Source organism: Pterocles gutturalis, unplaced genomic scaffold (assembly GCF_000699245.1).
Source record: "Pterocles gutturalis isolate BGI_N339 unplaced genomic scaffold, ASM69924v1 scaffold25048, whole genome shotgun sequence".
Taxonomy (NCBI): Eukaryota; Metazoa; Chordata; class Aves; order Pterocliformes; family Pteroclidae; genus Pterocles; species Pterocles gutturalis.
The window spans coordinates 54,651-70,395 of NW_010123710.1; the positions used below are offsets into that span (position 1 = coordinate 54,651).

A 15,745-nucleotide genomic window follows, 5' to 3' on the forward strand; every position below is an offset into this window, starting at 1 on the left:
AGACCCTTGCTATCATGTGCTGCATCAGCTCTGGAGAGTAAAAGAAGAGGAGGTCACAGGGTGACTGGCAAGACACAGCTACTACTCATACCCCTCTGATAAAGCTGAAATAAGGCCTCCGTAACAAGGGTTATCAGAGAGCAGAGAGAAAAGAACATCAGTAAAGCACGAGGGTCCGTGCTCCAAAGCAAATCCACCCATCACTCATGGGGGTGTCCTGCTCTGGGGCAGCTGCTGCAGTACAGATCTGGACAGCATTGCTGGCATGAAGGCAGCAGGCTTGCAGCGTGTCAGCCTCTCCATACAAAGCCTTCAAATGCCTGAAATACTCTGCAGGGTGGTATTGCCTCTACCCAAGCAGCTGCTTCAACTGCTCAGCTGTTCAAAGGAGCACAAAATGCAGCCCTGGTTTGTAACAGCCCTGCTAAGAGAGATTAGCCAACTGGAATCAAATTCCACCCCTTCAGCAGCATTTGGTTAAGGCAAGACCTTGCACCAGCCCAGTCAGTTGCCAGCTGAGTGGTACCGGGGCAGGACCATTATAGCTTTGATAGCCACAGGGCCACCCCCACCTCCCTGGCCTCCCCTCCCAGGCTCCCAACTCTCCACAGCAGGCAGGACTTCTTTACCTTTCATCAGGTCCTCAAACACCACAGCAGACCCAGCATGAGCCCTGTCTTGGGTAGGCACAGCTAGCAGGCAGCTGGGGAATAGCAGCAGCAGCAGACACACTCCAAGGCATTTCATGACCATAGCAAAGAGGTTGTAAGCAGAGGAGACCATTTACTCAGCTTTTTTGTTTTTCAGTCCACTTAACTACAAGTAGTTGTGCTTCGCGCACTCAGGATTTAATACCTCTGGTACCCCGGTCTGATACAGCCCTCAGGCTGCATCTAGAACGTAGCAGACAAGTGCTATAGACACTGACCCACAGGCTGCCACATGTCTTGTCACCCATACTTGCCATGTTGCTAAGCCACCAACTTCAGGGTACAACATGATGCAGGGTCTCTGGCAGTGTCAAGACCACAGTTCAGAAAGCAGCAGGGACAGCCTGGATCCTCTCAAGACCTCTGACAGGCTTGACTCTAAGATTCACCTTTCACTCCATGTCTTTTCCCCTGGCAAGTGCAGTTAGCCTGACTCGCCTGCTCGTCTCTACTCCTTAAGTACTCTAGTGCTAGCCTGTGATGCACCCCACTGCTGAGCACGTTCTTGGAAAGCAAAGCTACTCAGAAGAGCACAAGCCATGCCCCGTTCCCTGTCAGTCCCCCACCCCCAGCAAGGAGAGGTGAGCAGCACTCCTTGCCCAGAGATGGCACAAGGCACACCCAATACTTGTTTGGGCTTCCTTGTCTCAGCAGCCTGGCTGGGACTAGTCCCAAAGTTCAGAAACCAACAGCATGGGACCACTCACTGCAGCAAACAGGGCCAAGGGAGCAGCTACTGCTAAGGGAGCTTTATTCACAGTGAACCATGCTTTGCCTGCTGTGTGATCTCACTCAGTACCAGCCACAAGGCCACGCTGTAGGTAGACACACAGGTGGATCCATACCCTTTCCCATTGCCCAGCCCTGTAGCACACACAGGAGCAAGCAGATTAGAGCAGAGGAAGCAGCCATTGCAAGTTTGGGTTTATTTCACTATGCAGGGGGAAGAAAACAAAACAAACCAAGCTATAGCTGTTAGCTGAACTTAATAGCTTTGACTTTAAAGTCACCCTCCACAGCCAGGTATTCGATTTTCTCCATGCCCAGCCGATTGGGGAACTGGAACTCCGCTTCAGGCAGCTTCACTGTTGCCTCTGTTTCATTGAAGGAGATGCAAATCTGTAGAGAGCCACAAGAAGGAAGGCTAACACATCACATCTCTCAAGCCTCGCTCCCCACTCCCTTCAGGCCAGGGGCAGGACCGATGAGGGGGCTGCAGGTTTCAAGGCCGTGTTCACTAGCTGAGCCTCCTCCCTGCCCAGCAGAGGTATGGAGGGCGTGAAGCTCTTTTAGTCCCCTTTCCATGCCTGCTCCTTCTCCACCACAGATGTGGCAAAGCTGCATTAAAAAGCTGTGTCCTTAGCCCATTAGTGCTCTCTGCAAGGGCCCTGCACACACCCCTGGGGCCTCACCTCAATCTTGTCACCATGCTGGAAGGGAAAGTCAGCCTTCCTGTCCTCTTCACCCCACGTGCCATCCACCTTCGAGTTGCACACAACAGTGTTGACATCCCCATGGCAGTCAAAGCGAGGGTTGAAGTGCAGCATGAGGGTGCTGCTGTCCTTCCCTACGTTCACAGCAAACCTGGGGAGACAGAAAGGCAGTGCAAAGGTGGTGCCTGCACAGCAGCTCCAGATACCTGTTGCTGACAGGCTGAACCCACAGGAACTCAGGCTTCCCCCAGCACCACATCAGTCCTGTCGCCATCTCCTCACTCACCCTTTGGCATCAGACAGGATCTTCCCTTTGACTTTGATGCATTCTCCAGGCTGGATGTCCAGCTGAGTAACAACCAGTCCCTGCAGGGCCAAACCACAGGCGTTAGTTTATCCCAAGGCAAGCCCACCAGCCCTCCTTGGGCTGAGGCACAAATCAGCTCTGGCAGACCAAAGGCATTTGCAGTTTAGTGCTAAAGGAAGGGTTGAGTCAGGCCAGGTGTCCGTCTCAGCTCTGCCAGGGAATCCTCATTCACAGCCACCGCCCCACCAGGGTCTCCCACCCCACTAAACAATGTAAGCTGACACAGAGCTAATTCAAGTCATCTTAACAAGAGCAGGATACAGGCACTGATTTACATGCTGCTACTAAAGACATCCTTGCAATCAAGCTCACACCTACAAGCCAGCAGTGGCCAGAGCCATTAGCACAGGGTTAGTTAGACAGCTTTTCTAACACCAGGTCTGTCCCCCTCACAAGGGACAAAAGAAAAAATTGTTGTCTTGATTTAGAGCTGCCTACACAGAAAGAAAGGGGTCAGTGGAGCCCACTCCTTGCTGCATCCCAGTAAAGCAGAACAAACCTGGGAAGCTCCTGCTGCAGAGGAAGGGGCTTGCTCCTTTCGTCACAGCCAGGTTATTCGCACCCCTAGCCCCACGCCCCCAAAACAGCACCTAACATCACTGGTCTCCCTCAGCTAAGAGCAAGGTGCTGTTTGGGGAGGTCAGGCATAACTCAAATCATGGTTTGCTCTCTGTGCTCCAGACCCAGGTGCTATGATGCTGAGCTCCATTTAACCACACAACAGGTAAGTCAGGGAGACAAGATTAAAATCAGGCATATTGTTTACTTGGGCTAGTTCTCCTTGCCTGGCTTGTGCAGGCCCATGCCCAGCAGCTGCTGGCTGCTCTGGAGCCTAGCACTCTTTTAGGATTGCTACCCAGCCCCAACAGTGCTTGTCCTCATGTCTGCTCCCTGCTCTGCCCACAGCTTTGACAGGTGAGGTCAGATTTCTCGGCAGTTGCTAAACTGGTTGTTGTCACGGCACTAATGCTGCCTTCTGTCTGTATTTCTAGTACACGGCTGGAGCACAGCCTGAAACACAGCCTCAGTGCCTGGGGGGTATTTCAAGGAAAGGAGAGTTGCAGGGGGTAAGGGTAGGTCAGAACAACTGCTATCTTACCATCCTCTGCATAGCCCAGTCCTGTACCCAAAATGCACTTTTCCAAATAGAAAACAGTTTAAGAAAAAAAAAAGTATAAAGGATTTTCAAACTGTGGAGTTCCAAACAGTCCCAAACCTTTAGAGTACTCAAAGATATAAACATGCATTAGAACAGCTTCTCCACTTCGATAACATCCTAGAGAAGAGGAGGGAGAAGAAAAACAGCTGGTAAGCCCTAACTATTCCTCCCACAGCCGTACACCACTCTAGCATTTCCTCTCAGCTAATCCTTTTCTCCTCCTACCTCTGGCACCAAGCCCAAAACCCACACACAACCAACCCCTAGTCCTGCTTGGCATACCAGTCCAGCATGAAGAAGGCACTCACTTGTTCCATGCTGCAGACACCAGCCCCACCAGGCAGGACACCCCCAAGCCCCTGCTCCACAGCCCAACGTGACTCAGCTCTGAGCTCCCGCAGCTTAAATCGCTTGGGCAGGACCATCACATGATGGAGGGGGGGCGAAGAAGGGGATCAATTGCAGCTGTGCGGGGCTGGAGCTTTCCCAGCTATTTAAAGAGGGCAGCAGGAGATCTGTATTGATATTGTTCTTTACAGGCAGGATGTGTATGATTTTAAAAACTAGTGATTGTTTGCTTCTGCGTGATCCTAGCAATCCTTACTGTAAGCTCTTCTAGCTGCTCTGCAGCGTATGTCGGCTCACAGCCCAGAAGCCCGAGTGTGGCTCTGTGCCCGCAGCAAGGTGGCTGCTTTTTATTAAGTGATCCCTGTCTAAAATCAGGGTTCAAGTCCTCACGTTACCGCTGCAAAGTGACAGCCTCTGAGAATATGTGTGTACGCATCCTCCCAGGCTCATGCCTGCCTGCAAGGAGGCTGGACTGACGGGAGCCCCTCAGTACAAATCATCACTACTTGCAGTTAAATAAAACCCAACAGTTTGTTATATTCTACGCCAGCATTTTACAAGTGCATGCAAGTTAAGGTTGTTTGTGTGAGGCACTACGAGGTATGAGAAGTCAAGCTGCAGCTTTGGAAAAGTAGCATGATCTTGCTGGTTTCGTTACAGTTGCAAAGGACTCCACCAGGAAAAGAGAAATGCTTTGTTAGCGGAGAGAGAGACCGGGCAGGCAGGACTGAGTGCAGCTGACAGGAAAGGAGGCTGCTTTAGCAGCTCGTCCCTAATGCCTGCTTTTCCCCTTTACTATGTCCCTTAAACCGGCCCAGCGTCACTGCCCGGGGCTGCTGCGGAACAGGGAGAGGAAGGTGGGAGCGGCTGTGGTGCTCTGTGGGTCTGTGTGACTGGATCAGCCAGTGCTGCTTACAGCTTTGGATTGGCTTTAGCAGGGTCCTCAGGCCTCTGTGCCTCAATTTCCCTCATCCACAAAGTGACATTAATGACAGCGAAGCTTCACAATTGCACTTGTAAAACTTCAGCCAGAGCTGCTGTATAAATGTAGCGTGCTACTTGTTGGTTAAGCCACGACTAGGCTGTGAGATACTCATCTGCAGAAAACTTTAGGAAGGGCTGAAACAGCACAGGAATTTATGGCTGGGTAGCAGAAGGAAACATGCTGCCACACTGGAGGCTGCTGGAGCTTCATTAGAGTGTGCTCGCTGTTATCTGAACAGCACCCCGACTCCTGACACCATCCATCCTTTGCCCCAGACATCCCCCACACCCCTTTCTGAACATCCATGAGGCATTTCAGCAGCCCGTATGACTCCGGGTGAATCAAAGCCAGGCTGCGTTGGAACTAGAAAGTCACGAGCCTGCATTGGAGCCCTGTGACTGAGGTGTATAAAAGAGGGCAAACTGCTGACTGAGAGTTCTGTAAGGAAAATCCTGCACACGCTCTGGCCCCCAGCTAACATGTTGGCCATCCTACACATACGCAAGAGCCATGCTGAAGTCGGGAGTTAACTGCAGGAGCAGACTTAGTGCCGGTAGTAAGCACACTGAGAACAGGCCCCTGCACAGGCAGTTCGGAGAAAGCCTGAGTAATTCCACCTTAATTTTGCCCCAGTCTCTAGCTGATGTTAGCTGGGATCACGTGTTATAGACAGGCTTTAGGCGCCTGCTTTCTGTGCGCCTGAGTTACTCTGCGTTTGTTCCCTTGTTTGCTGCCACATGTGAGGGGTTGAGCAAATTCTGTTTGGTCGGTTGGGTTTTTGTATTTGTTTTCCGTTCAGCTCTGTGAAATCCCTGGAGACTTCTCTCCTCCTTTCAGTGCTGCAGCGTTTCTGGCGAGGCGAGTTGTGGGGCTGGGGCGGTGGAGTGCCACAGCGTTGGCCGCTCTGATTCCCCTTCTGAAACGCACGTTTCTTGTGAGCTGCTTTTCTGGCCTGAAGTCTCCTCGTCTGACCCTTTCGTTCAGGCGGGGAAATACCCTTCTAATAACACATAGAAACCACGCTGTTTGTTTTCCTTGAGTGCTCTGCACTGGCAGCCTAGTTGGTTTAGCAACAAACCCTTGGGTCTTACCCTGATTTCAAGCACTCCTAGTCTTACGCCCTGTGAAATCACTCAAGTGTTTATTTGTGATGCCCAGCTGCCCTCCATTTTTCCAAGGCAATAAAGCCAATGGGGGGAAGAGAGACGCTGCCCTATGCGACCTGCTCTTGCACCCCGGGACCAGCAGGTGATGCTCTGGGAAGAAACCCCGGGGAAGGAGCCAGAGTGCAGAGGAGCCCGAGTCAGCCTTGTGAGGTTTGTAGGAAGGGATTGCGATATGTGCAGGAGCTGAGAGAGAGGAGCTGGTGTGCACGGAGCATATGTGTCCCTGTTTCCAGGACCTACTGCTCTCTGAAGAGTGTTGCACCCACCAGGCAGCTCTGGCAGGGGCAGGGAGGGAAGAGTCATCTCCTGCTCATCCAGAGGGTGATGCCCAGAGGAGTTTTACCCTGTGGGGAAAATTAAGCATGCCCTCCCAGTGTGTGGCCTCGCAGGCTTGCTTGAGGACATGGGGCCTGCCCAGCACCACGTCCCCAGCCCAAACTCTTAATTCATCTCTTGATTTACACAGGCTGAAGCCAGACAACTGGACAGTCTGATCTTCTTATGACAGTCCCTAGAAATGCCCCAAGATTTGCTTTTAAAAAAATGTAAATGCCAAAAGGATGCAGCATGCTGATTATGACTGTTTCATCTTCCACAAGACAAAATACACCCTAGCCCTTAGCAAGTCCTATCCCTGACTAATCACCCCTGGTTGTGGAAGGGCTAAGCCTGCAGCTCTGGGGAGGGTTAACTGAGGAATGAGGGTGTATACTCCAGCCTGCATGGCATGGGGTGCAGAGGCCAGCAGTGCTGGCTCTTCAATATCTGCGCCTGGTTTTTCTTGCACTGAACCCACACACCGTGGTAGTTGTTGATGCTACAAATCCTAAGTTATTTGTTGCCGTAGCTGAGAAAGAAGCCCCTGTTCTTGCTGAAATGGCCAATCGTAGCTTTCTCCTCCTTTGGAGATGGCATCCCGCCCCAGCACAGCAGTGCTGAACATGAGCCTCCCTGCGAGGGCACCACTGCTTCAGCCATTGCACCAGGGGAAACACACACAGATCACTTAAGCTGGCCGAGGAGGTAGAAAAACTACTACAGTTTATTTTCATTAGCACAAGGATTATACTATTAAAACAATGACAAGAAACACAGCTCATGCTTTTCCAGTGTGAGCTAAAGCTTACATTTCATTTTGAGATGAGGGGGGTGGTTGCACTTTCTTTAGGGAAGATTTATTATTGTCTCCCTAAGTTCCTTTTCAGTTCATCAAGCAAAGACAGCATCCTTCTCTTGCACTGTCTTTAGGAAAGTGGGATTCTGGTCTCAGCAATAGCCCCTGGTTACTCTTGCAACATAAATACTATGCTATTTTAGCATTTTATATATATGTATACATGTTATATACATACAAGGCTGTTTTCTACCTCTTAGAATATCTGGGCACTTTAACTTAAGCCATTCTCTGCTAGTACTGTTGATGTGATCGATTCGTCCCATTTCTCCTGTAGCATGTTAGTCTCATCCGAGAAGCTTCTGCCTTTTTGCTTGAGTTGTCAGAACCCCCTGAAGAGTTTTGTTGCACACAGTTTCTCCGGACCCTTGTGCTCCAAAGATCCCTTGCATCACTGGCTAAAACAATGCTCTTGTTGCCACCACAGCATCTTCCAGCCCTGTGCTGTCCATGGGGGAAACTTCAGGGTTGGTCTGGAGACCACATGGAGCTAATAAAGCCAGCCACCCAAGCAAAATCCTTAGCCTGCTCGAGAGACAAAGGATGACTCAGGAGCCACAGTCCAGTTTGGCAGGAGGTTGAGAGACCCTCCCAAAGCCTGCAGGCACCAAGCTTCCCAAAGCACTGCTTCAGAGGGAAGTATGTGCCAGGAAGAAGTGCTGAAGGTCCAGTCCACCCTGGATAGTGGCTGGGGCTGCATGGCCACATGTCACTACAGTGTTTTTATCCCAGAGGGTTTCCTGGTGTCAGCTTTCCCTGTGTTAAAAGGGAAGCACCTCTGTTCCACCTTAATTATAAAGTAAGTTAATTATAAAGAACTTCTTGCACTATCTCAAAGTGATGAAAGGAGGTTGCTGATCCCTTCAGTGGGATTTAAAGTTATGTCTCATCATTTTATTTCCCTTATTAACACTGACCGAAGCTGGCAATCCCTGTGGTTTTCTCATCTCTCAGTGGATTAGATTTAACTAGAGCAAATTGTTAACTACCCAGGAGAACTGGAGCTCTGTTATTTTGGACTCATTTCACTTTGGTACCTCCCCCCATACCTTTTAAGTTTGCAGGTGGAAAACACCTCTGCTAAGTTCATTTCCTCATCTCAAAGGAACTGTTCACGTTTGTTCCTCATTGGAGTTCCCCACTTATGAATCCAGGTACATCTTTGCCTCCTCTCAGCAGCTCCCCAGGCAGCAAGAAGATTAATCTCTCTTCCAAAGTCATCATGCTTGCAAGAAATCGGTAAAAAGCAGTGTGGTGCCCCGCTGCTGTACACTGCCACGCTGCACCTCCACGCACCAGCCCACTCCTTTTCCTATTTCTTACCTTACTAGAGTCCAAGACCCGTGTCACCCAGGAGAAGCCTGCCCTCGTTCCCCTCTGCCACCATGCTGCAGACAGCCAGACCTTGCCCTGGAGCTGCAGGCTGTAGCAGCTACTGCAGTAGGAATTCATAGCAGAGACCACAGGTCACTGACCCTTCAAGTGCATGTTTTAGAGAAGCCTTTCAACTCTGGCAGTTTGTAGCATTTTATTTTTTTAAACGACATGGTTGTTTACTTTATGGCCACATTGCAAACTTCTGCAACAGGGAACAGACCCTGGAACCCTTTTCACTGGATATCACAGCAGGATAGCAGCACTTTCCAAGCATTAGATATTCCTGTGGTCTAGCTCCAGGCAAGCTGGGTTTGATTTTAACTCGTGATCAGTTGCAACGGGACATGGCAGGGGGGAGATGGAGAACTATGCTTTTCCCCATCCTTAAACAGCTGAATAGAATCTGTGCAGGCCATGAGGAGAGCTAAAAGAAGTGAGTGCATCTGCATTGCCCTCCCTGAGGTACTTGGGCAGTAGAGCTGGTTGGCTGGGTCTGGACCCTATGAGAGTGGGCAAGAGGAGGAAGATTGCAAGTAACATAGCCTTAAAAATGGTGAAAAATAAAAGGGGTGTCAATGGAGAGGGATCGTCACCAGAGCATGCCTCTAGGTGGTTTTCATCTTAAACTATGCTGACTGCACACAGGTTGGGGTCTAGCCTTTGTTTCAATTCCTATTCACAAATCTGCTTTTGCCACTTAGTGCCATCCATAAAACTAAAGACCCTGGGCTTTGCCAAGAAACCTGGGATGCTCTTCTGAAAAATAATTGTACTTTTGCCCCAGTCCAGGCCAAAAGACTGGATCTGTGTTGTCCCAGTAGACACATCAGGAAGCATTACTTCCTCCATGATTGACGTGGAAGTGGCTTCGGCAGGGCTGAAGGGCAGCTGCCACACGGTGCTGCTCCAGCTGAAATGCCTTACTTTGTCCTGCTAAAGTCAGGAGAAAGCAATACAGGAGCTGGAGGTCCCTGGATCAGATCTGGCACCTTCCAAGGCACCTGCAAATGCAAAAAAAGCATCTTTGGAAGGAGCACCTTCCTCAAACCGCTTCCCTAGTGCGCAGTGACCTGCGGCAGAGGCCAGCATCGCTTACCTGCTCTGCAACAGCAAGATGTGCTGTGCTCAGAGCTGAAGGACTGCCTGCTCTGCCCGTGTGGCTGACCACAGGCCCATCCACAGCACAGTGACCCTGCCAGGACTGCACAGCTTCAATTTATCATGAGAGCTGCAGGGAAGCTTCGGCTCTCCTCTAGCCTGACACGTAGTACATACTACATACCAGGATGGCTTAGAAACTCAAGCCATCTGGAGTTTTTTCCCACAAAGACATTTGTGTGCCAGAATTTGTCTCCTTTGAGCCACCCACAGTGAGAAGGGGTTGTATTAAAGCTGGCTCAAGTTTCTCAAATTCAATTTTAAGCAAAAGAAAATTGTCAATAAGTATTTGGAAAATGCCTTGGAAAGAACAAGCTGATTAAAAGATGTATCAAAAACACTTTGAAGAAACATTAACACTGTCCATTCTGAGCCCGAAGCTATTGAAGTACCTTCAAAATGATGCTGCATGGGGTGAAGTTCCTTCCCATTCCTGCCACCTTCTCCCTCAATGTTTTAACAGCCAGATTTAGGGTTTACCCAAAATGAATCCTGGGTCATGAGGGCTCCCTTGTTTCAGGAACAAGGTCTCATCTTCTCTGGCAGTTGAAGTGCAGTAAGCAAAGGCACCCTCAGGTTTAGGACTAACATTGCTGGGTGCCTTTAATACAGCAGCTGTAAATCAGCATCAGATGCAGAGGGATCATTTGTCTTCCATTATTGACAACAGGCCATTTCTCAGATGGCTGGAACATGACATCTCAGCTGACAGCTAGAGAAGAAAGAGACAGTTAGGAATACACGTTGAGAAGTACACTTGCAAGCTGCAGTTCAGTAAGTTCTGCTTGGAAGCAAGAGCATCATCACCAAGCACCGTGGGCAGATCAGAAACCCTGCTCCTCAGTCCCCAGAAGGCTGTGATCATCTCGCTTGCAGCTCTTGGGAGGGCCCATAAAAAGATCCTGGCCACAGCATGACGAAATGAAGCAATGGCAGGGAGCCCTGGGCACTGCAGGATGGAAGGGAAGAGGAGGGCAGCCAGGATTTCTCGCACTGACAGGAAGCAGGAAATTTGGAGAGCATGACTCACGCCAAAGGCCTCTGCCATGGCTCGTGACATGGGCTGCAGCACGCTGTCAAGTCCCATGAGAGCACACAAACACATGGGTCAGCAAGCGGTGGTGGGCTCCACCAAGGCACTGCCCTCCCGTGCGGGTCTGCAGCAAGGTGTGCTCGGCACCAGGGAGGGAACAGTCAGCTCTCTGACAGGGCTGGACTGCACGTAATCCCACCTCTGCAGATCTCAGCTCTAGGACAACCAGGCAGCACACCTACAAAACTCTGCAAGACATCAGAATCCAGAGGAAGCATCTCAACATCTACTACCCTCCCCTTTGGCCATAAGCAGGAGGAACAGAACTTTTCCAGGTGCTGTCTGTGGGCACGGACATACAGATCCATGACTGCAGCTGCTTTTCTCCAGCACAGACCATCCAGCAGCTAAAAAGCCGTGCAATGTCCATGGGAGAGCACCATCAGGAACAGCAGCCTTGGCCTTGGTGTGAGGCAGCAACGAGAAGCCAAGGAGAGGGGAGAGTTGCAAGATGTTTGCTTAAATCATCTATTCAGTATTTATAAGCAGAGACAAAAAAATCCAAATCAGATGCAAATAAGTCACTAACTGAAAGATCTGCATTTCCCTTGAGCATGCCATTCAGCAGATGACTAAGCCAGTTCTATTGTTTATGCAAAGAAAAATGTGCAGCTTCCCTTGTCTATGCCCATCTTAACCTGGAGGCAAGACTGCCAGGCTGACTGACCTCCTGGAGATGCTATTTATTAAAGCCACTTGCCTGGAAGCTGCCCTGCCTTGGCAAGAGCATTTATTTGCTTTTTTTCCCCCCCTCTGAAACACTTCAGCTGCATCAAGTCAATAGTATGTACAACTTTATACTGTGCCATGCAATGGTTTATCTTTTTCTGGAGACAGATGTGTTTTGACATATACATACTATGTGTTATGAAACAATGTTGCTCATCGCCCCTATCCACAAAAGAGGCATTATATATAGGGATTTGATGGGTTTGTCAGCTCGCTGTAAACTAGCATCTCCTAGTGCAGTGGTACATTCTTTGCCTATGGACTGTGGTTACCAGGGCTCAGGTGGGGAGAACAAGATAACAAGCTTATCAACCTACAGCAGGAAAATATGCTAAAACAAGGCTGAGGCTTTACCTTCTTTGTCGCTAAGGTTATGACTCACAACAGGAGCTGGAAACTCAGCTGGTGAAGTATTTTAATACAAGAAGCTATCTAGGAAGGAAAGGAGGAAGAGTTTCTCATGCAGTGAGACTACTTTATACATATTTTCTTATATAACAGTTAATCCCCTTCCAGTGTTTGCAGGGGTGGGCTGAAGCAGAGGTGCTGGCAGAGCCAGGCAGGGATGTAAAGCAATCCACAGTGACAGGCAGGCTCTCCCTTGGGTAAAGTCACAAGGAGACTGAAGGCACAGGAGAGCAACCCTGCGATGGTACAGGGAGGGACTGCTGCTCTCCCCGAGCTCTGCACAGCCTCTACCAAAGCCCTGCAGGCTGCAAGTGGGCAGCAGCCTTTGCTTTTCCTGGGGGCTTTTGCTCTGGAGCCCCACTGTCATTCCTCACAGGCTTGCAAACCAGCCTGCCCCCATCCCTGTCAGCTCCCTATTTTGTTCCAGGGCCAGGAGAAGAGACAAAGCCTAGGACTAAGTGCCGGCTCCGGGAGGCCAAGGACAGGGGCCCAAACAGTGAGGCTGCTGTCAGCCCTTCAGACAGAGGCTGTGGCCCCATCCACTCATTTATTTCTGATAAGGGAGCAGCCCAAATCCTTGCACCCGAGATACCATCACAATGCAGTGCGAGAAACACCAGGGAGATAAGGAGGGTGAGGTGCTTGTTAGTGGAGGGAGCACCACTCCAGGTCCCTGTAGCAATCATACTCCCCATTAAAACCTGAGAGCTGGTTCCTCTCCTCTGAGAGACTCAACACCTTCCCCTTAGCAATCTCTTCTATTTACCCATGGCATGCAACTCCCATGCGGACTTTGCACAGCCTGTGATAACACCTGTTCTGTTCTTGGCTGCACAAAGCTAACCCTGCAGAATTATTATAGGACTCAAGGCCCAAGACACACACTGATGCAATTCTTGTAGTTACCACTTTCACTAGAATGTCCTGGACCACATTAAACACCATAAAACACCTCTTCTGGTATCAGGTTCATCAGCACATTCCTCAAGTCTAAAGCTGTTCCCCTTCTTTCTAGAGCACAAGACAAGACTTAAACCCACAACCCAGAGGCCCAGCAGCAAGGGGAAGCTCCTGTGTCACATCTTGAAGGATTTTGGTCATTGCTCCCCAAGGCAGCATTAGAAATGCAAACTGAGGCCACTCCCCACTGACTGACACTCTTGGGGGAAGGAACTGTGATGGGTTTAGACAGTTGCTTCCTTCAAACCAGAAACTACAACTTCTGAAGAATGTGGGGTTTATATAGCTTGAGGCTTTTGAGCACATAGAACATGTCTGCCTACAAAACACCATCCAAGAGGGAGAAAAGCCTTGGAAATCTTTATCAAACCAATCTGCCATGAGCAATTTTATGTTTTCCTTCAGTGCTATCAGAGCTAAAAACATAATAAGCAGAGTAAAGGTAAAGTCTACAAATACTGGTTTGGTTTTGCTCATATTTTATGAACAGGCTATACAGTAGGGAAGTCCTGATAGATATCAGGAACTTAAGTGTCTTGAGTTTGCCAAAGTCCAATACAGATTTGAAATACTATGAAATTTAGGTGTATTTAAGTCATTCAGAAACAGATTTGTTCTACCAGGTTAAATTAACTGTTCTAAAATAAAAAGCATGACCTAGACAAGACCACCTATCTCTGCCTTTACAGCAAAGCTATTGCACCAGAAGGTGCTGTGCTTGCCTAGGTGTTTAACACAGCAGCCCCCAGCACCAAGCCTTCTCTCTGTAACCCTTACTGCACCAAACTGCTAACCTGAGGGGGGCTGTGACACTTCTAAGACAGCCAAAACCAACCTTTACACCATTCAAGGAACTACATCACCTTTCCCCCCCACTCATTACCTCTTAAAAAGAGCTTCAGTTTTTTCTTCTGAATTTCCATCCTTGCTAATATATTCCTTTACTTGTTCCCCTTTTAGTTTTTGTAGTCTTTATCTCCTTTTCAGTACTTTTTTTCTTTAAGTCAACAATTAATTATTTTGCACTAAAAGCTTACTATCCCCACACTTGTTCCTTTTTAGTTTTCCCTAAAAGCAAGATAAATATTTGATAAGGTAGTTTAAAAAAAAAATTAGCACACCTAAACTCCAACCATATTCCCTCAAACATAAGACAACACCCAGAAAAATGCTTAGCATTTCTTTTTTCTTACTTTGCCATCCTACTGCTGTTTAAGGAACCTGCAACAAGACTAAAGCCCCAGAAGAAAACTGTGGTAGGAACAGAGCTTTTTCCCAGCCTGCTTTTAAGCAGGCATCACCCAACACCGAGGCTATATAAAGGGATAGGGACCATTATTTTCTTCAGGTGTGGGGCTTACACTTCTGCCTAGGGATGTATAGGCTAGGGAATGGATGTTCTTAGGCCCTCTAAGAAGTTTTTGAGGTAAGACTATTATTTTTGGGTTTTGGGGGAGTTTTTTATTTTGGTTTTTTTTAAGGTAGACAATTTAAGCTAATAAATAGGGGTGGTTTTTTTTATGCTGAGAAAGTGCTTTGGTAGCATGTTTTGATATATTATCATTAAACATGCTTGCTATAATAGCTTCAGTGGATATCTCAAAATATTTCTCCCTCTTTTTGCTAATTGTAAAATAACTCTTGTCTGCTTAAATAGTTCACATTGAAGATGAGAGACACTGTTTTAGCTAAACTAAGAATTCAACTTCCAGTGTTTTGTAGTGTGACTCAGTTTCTAGAGACAATATTTCTTTCCCCTGAAGAGCTAGCAGCTCTTATTTTAATGGGGAAATTTGGGCTGGAGAAAATTGTACAGTGTATTGGGGTTTTTTCTTCTTGTAAACCTGCCCTGCTAACCTGCCCTCTGGTACTACTTGCAGTAAATGTACTCATGAGAAATTCCAGCTTTAACAAGATTTCGTAGCAATTGGGGTTGTCTCATTACTTGTTGAAAGTGTGTGAGACATTCTTCTCATTGTGGAATTGTGTCTAAACAATTCAAGTCCAATGGCATTTGTCATAACAGAAAAGTGTTTTTTGTGTGATGGACTCTGTGAATTATTTTTTTTTTTAATTCTGCAAGTTCTCTTTCTCACTGTTTCAGAACGTGAAGTGAGATCCCACCCTTGCTCTAGTATTTGGTCCTTGTCCAGAAGCTTGTGAAAAACCAAAACTGAAGTGTGGCAGTTCGTTACCAGCTTGCCGCTCTTGGATTGGGAAGCCTAGTGGCCATTTGGTGTGTTTGTAGATGGGAAGCTCCTCTCAGACAGAAAGCTTTGATTTGCTGTGTGGGAGGAGCTTCATATCTTCAAAGAATAGCTCTACCACAAAATGAGACTCAAACTGACACGCTCCCCGTTCTGTGCTGGGTTTACCCCATTCACCATAAGTGATTGCTAGCTTAAGCAAGTCTTGCAAATTCTTGTGGTTTGAGAAGTCATTCTACGGGGCCCATGTGACAAAGACCCTATGAGCGAAGGACAATTGGTGACTAACAGAGAGACTTGTTTAGTAGCTGAGCAATTGTATCAGACTGCCAGCTCACCTTTGTGACTTCTCTTAGCAAAGGCTGCAGCATGAGTCTAATCAGAGCCCAGTTTGGGAACGTAATTGAGACCATAGCACAAGCTCCATGAATCAGGATCAACATCCAGTTCTACCGTACTGTCTGCTTTTGG

The 15,745-nt window shown here is 48.4% G+C and overlaps 1 protein-coding gene across 2 annotated transcripts; it reads right to left on the reverse strand.

The window, feature by feature from the left end:
* Positions 1-1,615: 1,615 nt before the first annotated feature.
* On the reverse strand, positions 1,616-7,268 carry LGALS1 (lectin, galactoside-binding, soluble, 1). Of its 2 annotated transcripts, none has more exons than XM_010078022.1 (4): positions 7,260-7,268; positions 2,430-2,509; positions 2,123-2,294; positions 1,616-1,829 (listed from the first exon to the last, which is right to left on the reverse strand). In XM_010078022.1, exons 1-4 carry the CDS (start codon positions 7,266-7,268, stop codon positions 1,686-1,688), a joined length of 405 nt encoding a protein of 134 aa, XP_010076324.1. In that variant the 3' UTR covers positions 1,616-1,685. The 2 variants fall into 2 exon arrangements, with proteins under 2 accessions (XP_010076324.1, XP_010076323.1); XM_010078021.1 differs by lacking the exon at positions 7,260-7,268 and adding an exon at positions 3,978-3,998.
* Between the last annotated feature and the right edge of the window lie 8,477 nt (positions 7,269-15,745).